The sequence below is a fragment of the Erpetoichthys calabaricus genome, chromosome 8 (assembly GCF_900747795.2).
Source record: "Erpetoichthys calabaricus chromosome 8, fErpCal1.3, whole genome shotgun sequence".
NCBI lineage: Eukaryota > Metazoa > Chordata > Cladistia > Polypteriformes > Polypteridae > Erpetoichthys > Erpetoichthys calabaricus.
The window spans coordinates 189,013,368-189,021,676 of record NC_041401.2 but is presented as its reverse complement, the minus strand read 5'-3'; the positions used below and the strand labels follow the sequence as shown (position 1 = coordinate 189,021,676).

General features: G+C 43.9%; 1 protein-coding gene across 1 annotated transcript in view; it reads right to left on the bottom strand.

Annotated features, from left to right (window-relative positions):
* The window catches only part of itgb5 (integrin, beta 5), a 154,185-nt gene extending 147,523 nt beyond the window's left edge, over positions 1 to 6,662 (bottom strand). Inside the window, exons 1-2 of the mRNA XM_051930310.1 lie at positions 6,111 to 6,662; positions 2,524 to 2,609 (exon numbers count right to left, since the gene is read on the bottom strand). Of these exons, the coding sequence (XP_051786270.1) occupies positions 2,524 to 2,609; positions 6,111 to 6,189 (165 nt within the window). The 5' untranslated portion in view covers positions 6,190 to 6,662. The remainder of the gene's footprint in view (positions 1 to 2,523; positions 2,610 to 6,110) is intronic.
* Between the last annotated feature and the right edge of the window lie 1,647 nt (positions 6,663 to 8,309).

Genomic DNA, 8,309 nt, shown 5'->3' with positions numbered 1-8,309 from the left:
GTCAGTCAGTCAGTCAGTCAGTCAGTCAGTGAGTCAGTGAGGGCTTTGCCTTTTATTAATATGTATAGATTACGCTGTGCATTCTATAGTATAGTTAACTATATTTGTGCTTAAAAATCTTTAAAAAAATATATTTACATACAGTTCGTACGGTCTGGAACGGATTAATTGTATTGACATACAATCCTATGGAGGAAATTACTTCAGGTCACGACCAAATCGAGTTACGACCAGAGTTTTGGAACGAATTACGGTTGTGACCCGAGATTCCACTGCACACTGTATAATCAACAGAGACACACATGAGAGTCGTAACATGACAGATGGATAGATTTGAGAGGTAGTATGTAACAGAGAGATTTGAAATACACTATATGATAGAATGATAGATAAATAAATAGATTAGAAATGCATTATGTACAATAATAGTGTTAAAGGATCATAGATAGATTTGAAAGGAACCAAATAATAGACAGATGGACTTATGGATGTGAAAGGCACTGATAGATAGATAGATAGATAGATAGATAGATAGATAGATAGATAGATAGATAGATAGATAGATAGATAGATAGATAGATAGATAGATAGATAGATAGATAGATAGATAGATAGATAGAGGAAATTCACGAGTACTGCGACATTGGTCACCTTCGGCGGTTGCAGTGAGGGGTGCTGGGTGAAACAAGATATAAGACTGTTGATTTTCTTTTTGTTTTAATGCTACACTACAATGACAGCCATCACGCACTTTAATCACAATGTCTGCAATTGTTTGATTTGTAATTTTTAAACTGTGAAGCAGAGGAGCAAATCAAGGAAAAATGTGTCTCCGTCCCAAAGATTATGTGAAAAAGAAACAGCATGACACTGTCAGACTTGCAGATTTAAAAAAGGATTAATGCACTCTCTTGAAGCTATGGTTTACTCCACCAGCCCAAAGAACAGATCCACCATCATCCATCACTATGTTTTTCTGTTTTTTTTTTTGCCTAACAGCAGAATGTCAGAATGTTAGCATCAAGTTAATCCCAACCCTGCCATCCTGTAACAATTCTGCCTACAGCTCTATTCATCAATTCCTGTCTTTAAACCCCCGGGCTCCATGCCAGTCTGCCACCTACACTCCTCTCCACCTCAGGATCACTCCCCGTGTTCACTTTGGATCTGTGAGTTTTAAACTCCTCAAGTAATAATAATAATAACTTTATCTGTATAGCATTATTCAAGCCTGGCCACTTCATATAGAACCCAGAAAACACAAAATAAAACAAATAAAAACTTCTACAAAGGAACTAAATAAAAATAAAATTAAATAACAAAAGCGGGTAAAATGATTAAAAATAATAAAAAAATAACAATCACAAACAAAATCAATCCAAACCGCTGACAAGTCATTTGGCAACCATATAAAAATTAAGCAGCATGTAAATTAAGAAATTTCCCCTTCGGAACAAATAAACAAATAAAGGATGGGAGGCATGAGGTGGCGTCCCGAACAGGATGGTGCAGGATTCGTTACCTGGCCAGGATGCCGCCATATCGAATGGCTGAGAAGAACAGCGGGTTATTCCCTGCCTTTACCAGGAGTTTGGTAGGAGGTGGCAACCTTGGAGTAATTATGCTGATGCCCTGGCAAGAACAGACCAAAGTTCCTTACCCGACCGAGAGGCCAATTTAATTGTGGAACAGGGGGAGACGATGTAGTCAGATCAGTAGCTTCCCCCAATACACAGCATACCCAGGCTAAGATTCCCACACAGACACCCACAGGGCATGCTGGGAGCTGTCAAATCCTGTGGGGCAACCCTATTGGGTTCTGTGGGGTCCACCAGGGGCAGCTGTTGGGATTAGTAATCCCTTTTTTGTCACGCGGAACTGCTTTTTACGGGTAATACCCTGGGCACCGATAGTACTGTCAGGTCTAAGATAAAAGGAGCCACTTGACCTCATTCAGGCGAGTAGGAGTCAGGTGTGGAGGACAGACAACGCTCACCTGGGAGGAGTGGAGGAGAAGCAAGAGAGAGAAAAAGAGAGGAAAGAATTTGGATGTATGTTGGTGTTTACTAAAATGAGCCTTTTGTAAGGTAACTTATAATAATAAATCTTACATTTGCACCTGCTGTGGTGGGCTGGCACCCTGCCCGAGGTTTGTTCCTGGCTTGCCCAGCCTGTGCTGGCTGGGATAGGCTCCAGCAGACCCCCATGACCCTCTGTTAGGATATAGCAGGTTGGACGATGACTGACTGACATTTGCAACTGGGACATGTGTCTGTGTGGACGTGTGTGGTGGTTTAGGGTGTTGCAACGCCCCCTACTGGTCACACTATTTTTAACCTCATGTTAGTTTCTATTCTTCTTTCCTAAAATCCACTTGCACAGAAACCTCTACTTCGCACCTGAGCAGCGGAGATCACTGGTCAGAAATGTTTACCTAAGAAAGACCAAAAACTGTTGAAATAAAGAACGGTCCGTCAAGCAATGCAGGAGACAATAAACAAAGTCCAAGCGCAGCACACGTACCTCTTGGGAGCACCAGCTGCAGTCAGGATGGATGAGGAGGCACTCTTCACAGGACGTGGCCCTTCCGCTCATGCAGATGTTAACACCTAAAATGAAAACTGCCATTAGATTTGAGACACCAGAGAAGGTCTGACCAGAGGAAAACACACACACCCCACTAAAAATGGAAAGACAAGGTCAACCTCCCCAACTGAATCTCTGCCATATCTACCATTACATTAGATATCATTAGACATTACATATCTACCAATTTATTTGTGCGAATCCGACAGAGACGCAGCAGATCGAGGGGAGGGTGGTGGGGCCATCCTCACTCACGCGCCAGCCTGACCTCCACTTAGCTAGCGGACAGATTTAGATCGGGTTTTTTTCTATAACTTACTTGAACATTCCGGTTGATTTTGCGACTTCTCTCATCGCGTTAAGTACCATAGTTCGCTTGTGGTACCGATTTACTTGCCCGAATCCAAGAGAGATGCAGTGGGCCGAGGGGAGTGGGGCAGGGCCCTCCTCACTCACGTACCAGCCTCAGGGCGTATCTTACTTAGCTTAGCTAGTTGTCCTCACAGGTGGCACAGTGGTAGTGCTGCTGCTTTGCAGTAAGGAGACTGTGGAAGATTGTGGGTTCGCTTCCCGGTTCCTCCCTGTGTGGATAGCGCTTTGAGTACTGAGAAAAGCGCTATATAAATGTAATTTATTGTTATTATTTAACAAGAGAACTACTTGACGGATTTAGGTCGGTTTTTTTCTAGAATTTGCTTGAACATTCCGGTTGATTTTGTGACTTCTCTCACAACATCTTGTTGTGTTTTTCTGAATGCAGAATAAGAGAAGAGTAAAAAAGACCAGCTAATTAAATGAGATCAGTTGTTATCGATTATTATCACCGATTGTGAATCTGGTTGGAACAAAAACCTGCACCCACAGGGGGTCCCCAGGACCGAGTTTGGGAACCACTGATCTAGAGATTGTGAAGGAGTAACGGTTGACATTTTTGACAGAGAGATCAGAGCTACGTGTGTTTTAGAGGGTAGCTGCTCATTGGCAGAGATATCACGGCCACGTGTTCTTCTCCCTACGTGGGGGACGCTCTCCCGCCAGAGCTGAACACAATCGGATACAGTGGAGACGTCTGAGCGTACCTACCTGACGCATGGACCAGAATTACATTTCATTGTTTTTATTGATTTTTTAAAGTTTGTCCTGTTTCACTACAATGTGGGCGGAGCCGCAGGGGACAGCTAGTCAGTTATATCCCAAAGGTAACAAATTAAACATTTATACAATGGAATTCAATTTTTTTTTTTTTTACAAAATTCTGAATTTTTTTTTGTATCTGCTTTTTCCACACCTCTGATAGACTTTAGTTTAAAGATACTGTACATCAGGAATTTGGGGTTTCGTGACATCAGACACCCTCGCTCAGGTGAGCCAGCAAGCTGATCCAAAGCCACCTGGAGGCCCCTCTCTGCAGCCTCTATGGTGGACTTTATGGCTCTCCTTTTCCGCAGCTCCTGGGATGCCAAGCATGTTGTAGACCACGCATAAGGAGTGGCTAACAAAGCCCCCCAAACCCCACCTCAAGGGGCTCACAGTGAGTGGTCCAGCAGCTCCTCCGACAACTGCTCCACCAGCTCCACTTTCGTTCATTAGCCTCTTGAATGCGGTCCTCCCAAGGGTCTGTCAGCTCCACTAGCAGCACCTGCTTTAAATAATATTGGTAACCCATCTCAAAGGTACTGAAGGAGGAAGCATTCTTGGACCATTTTGATTTATGAATGTTAACTCTACTCGAAATAATGTGTACATTTAGAATAAATAAAAATTCATTTCCTATGTTTTTTTTTTTTGATACGATACAATAAAACGCCACAATCCTTAAGCTTCAAATGCACCATTATTTCCTTCAGAACAAAAGTTGTCAAAATTATTTTGGACTGATTTCCAAACATAACAGCAAAGAAGCAGATGAGCCACACACTGCCCTACGGGAGAAGAAAAACGATTTGAAATGGTGCAGCCTTAACTTTATTTGTTAGAAAACAGGAAGTGGAGAGGAAGTTGGAAGAATGGAGAAGGGCTTTGGAAGATAGTGGATTGAAGATAAACAGGAAGAAGATGGAATACTTGAGGTTTAATGATGATGATCGGGATTCAGAAGTTTGCCTGCAGGGAGAGCAACTGAAAAGAGTGGAGAAGATTAAACAGCGGAGATCAGTGACAGCCCAAGATGGAGAATTCGAGAACCCATAGAGTGCAATGTGGATGGAACAACTGGAAGAAGGTGTCAGGAGTATGGTGGGATGGAATTAAGGTGAAGGTTAAAGGTCAGGTTTTTAAGACAGTGGCGAGACCAGCAAAGATGTATGGACAGTAAAGAGGTAGGATGAGGCAGAAGTGAGAATGTGGAGATGGATGTGTGGAGTTACATGAAGAAATGAGACCATCAGAGGGACAAGAAAAGTGTGAGAGACATCTAAGAAAGTACAGGAAGGTAGGTTGGACATGTGATGAGCAGAGACGATGAATATGGAGGGGGGGGGGGGGGAAGGGTGATGGGAATGGAAGTACGGGAGAAGAGAAAGCAAAGGAGAACAAATTAGAGGTGGATGGATAAAGTAAAAGAAGATCTGAAGGATAAGGGGGAGGACTGGGGAGAAGGTGAAGGACTGAGCTGCATGGAGAAGGTTGATCAAACGCATCGACCCCACATAGAACTGGGAAAAAAGATGAAGGAGAAGAAGCTTTAACTTTATTTGTAATACAATACCTAGCAGGAACTGTCCAAACCAAACTAGGGGGTCCGTTGACTTGGGGTCTGTCCTCAGCCAAGTCAGTCAACTTTTCTTTCTTTTTAGTTGTACATCTGAATGGGGCTTGTCGGTTGTTATAATATAAATATTGTCATTGATTTACTTATGTAAAAAGCCAAACTTTCCCCTCAGGGTCAAATAAAGTTCTATCTATCTATTTATAAGGCTGGAACCAATCCATGGTAAGATGCCAGTACATTGCAGGTCACACTCACCCCCCCTCCAAACCACCAATTTACAAGTAGCAAAATAACACTGACGTGCGAAAGGAGACACGAGAACAAGGAGGAAATGAAAATACAAGGGGGTACGTCCAAACTCCCTGTGGGATAACCAGGAAAGCACTACGAACCCAATCTATCGGAGCTACCATCCAATATGCACAGCGCATGCCACTGTGCCACAAAGCACTCCCAAAACACGCAAGGTACAAATGAACAAGAATACTGTAAAGTTAAAAAGGCATAAGTACACAGTCATACGAGCACCTTGTTATGATCACATGCGCATGCGCCATTTCTTTTCTCTTTTTTTTGTGAACCGAAGGCTCAGCCGGCTGGCAGAAGAAGTTAAAACTTGAGATAAAAGTGGAAGAAAAAAAACAAACAGGGTGTCGTCGAAGGGTTCTTTCCAGCCTAAAGCAGGTGTCTCTGGGTGTGAAGTGAACATTTTCGGCGGGCACGTGTATCGTAAAGCAGACGTAATTGACCCCAAACACTAACCCCCCCCACCCCACCCCGCAAACACCCCAATGCAACCCTCGCCCCCTCTTACCTTTTACGTTATGAACGACATAAGACATAATCAAAAAAGTGCTTAACGCAAAGTATGTCAGTAATCTGAAGTCCAACATGATTTCCAACTGTCTCTTGAAAAATAAGCGAATGCTCCCCAGTTGTGCTTCAGTAATTAAACTATGATCATAGGGTCCTCATGGCAATCCGGCTAATATCGCTTAAAGTTGGGGTTGGGGGAGAGGGGGGCACACAGCGAAACCCCCTCACCCCTGTCCTCTCATCATTAAGTGCAGCGGGCAGGGCTGCACCACGGAGTGTCACCAGCAGCGGCTTCCCATCCAAAAGCAAAGTATCGCCGTCTGCCAGCGCAACAGGACGCGCGCGCCACCTTTACTGGACACAGGGCATCTCCTCTGCCCAAACGAGATTTCCAAGGACGCTGGAGAGGACCACTTTAATGGGATAACTGTGGCGAGTGCCGCCGAGCCGTAATATTCATCCTCTCTCTCTGTCTCTCACAGGAATTCACGATCGCGCTTCTAGTTCACACAGTAAACTTTTCTCTCGGCCGTCGGGATTCAAAGACTCCGCCTCAGGCCCCGCCCTCCTCCTGCTCACCCCTCCTTCTTCCACCGGGCTGAGAGGCGTCACCGCTCGCTTAACTCTTTGTGTGCGGGTTCCTCGACCGCACTTTGAGGATCGCTGTGCTCTTCGGAAGTTTTCATTGTTTTATTTTTTTTTTCTGTCCTTAATTTCTCACTTTAAAACCCGGTCACCCAGGGCAGGGCAGGGTAATGGAGCCTATCCCAGCAGTCACCAGGCGCAAGACAGGAACAATTGTGTTTCACATGCACCATATGGACAAAAGTGTGTTGATGCCTGACCATCACACCGGCAGTTGTGGTGAAAAGTGTATATACACTAGAATAATGGACATGTATGTAAGGTCAGTACCCTGCTTTCAACTCTTCTTTTTCTGTGGCAGAATTAGTATACAACATACATCTTCATTACAAAAACAACAAGGGTTTAATTTACTGTGGGCTTTCTAAAACCATCAGAGGGTCAAAAATATACACACAACATACTCAAAATTTCCTGAGTCCTACCTCTTGGACAGGATCTCCCGTGTGTCCCGGTGTGGAGAGATGTCAAAGGTGCACCAGATAAGCAATGGGGTACCTCAGGAATCGCTACGGGGTCCTCTCCTCTTCTCTCCATATGCCTACTCACTAGGCCCTACCCTGACCTATAGTTTTTCCTATCAGAGCTATGTTGATGATACCCAGCTATACCTGTCGTCCACTACGGAGGACCACACGGTATCGGCTACAGTCTCTCCATGTCTCAGATGAAGGGACACTTATTTCCAGCTCAATATGGCAAAGACGGACCTTCTTATTATCCCAGCTTATCCATCCATCTCAGTTCAGCTTCACCAAGTTCACCAAGCTGATACACAACTTTGTGGTGGTGATCAATGACCAGCTTGGTCTTTCAGACTCACTCCATGCAGCATCTGCAACATGAGGCCATATCTGATAGACCAGCGTTTCTCAACCTTTAAGTATTTGCGACCCGAGTTTTCATAAGTTTTAATTGCGTCCCCCCTAACGTTTTTTTGAAAGGAGCCCACTAATACCAATTTGTTCTTTTTTAATTAATAATATATCATAGATGCATATTTTATTATACCTACTTAACTTTTATCGATATTTATCTAACTCTAAATTTATTCTTCTAGTATCAGAATATTGTTTAAGTTAATTTGTTTTGGTTTCAATAGATGTATTTTTCATATTTTTGATTCTTGTTTTCTTTTTTTCACATCTTCGCGCCCCCCCCTTTTTGTTACTTCGCACGCCCCTAGGGGGGCCTGCTCCACAGATTGAGAACCACTGTGATAGACTCTGCAGCACAACTCCTTGTCCAGGCTTTGGTGTTGTAATGTCTGGACTACTACAACTCTCTGCTATGAAGAACACTGGCATGTGTCACCAAGCTGCTGAGGATGACTCAAAATGCACCGGCACATCTGGTGCTCAACCAACCGAGGTGGGCACATGTCACTCCTGTTTTCAGATCACTAAATTGGCTTCCTGTAGCGGCACATATTAAGTTTTAATCTCTGATGCTTGCCTTTAGAGTAGTTAGTGGGTCAACACCTACCTAGAGTGCCTTCCATAATGATGGGAACAAGGACACGATTTTCCTTGATTTCTCCCTCTCCTCCACA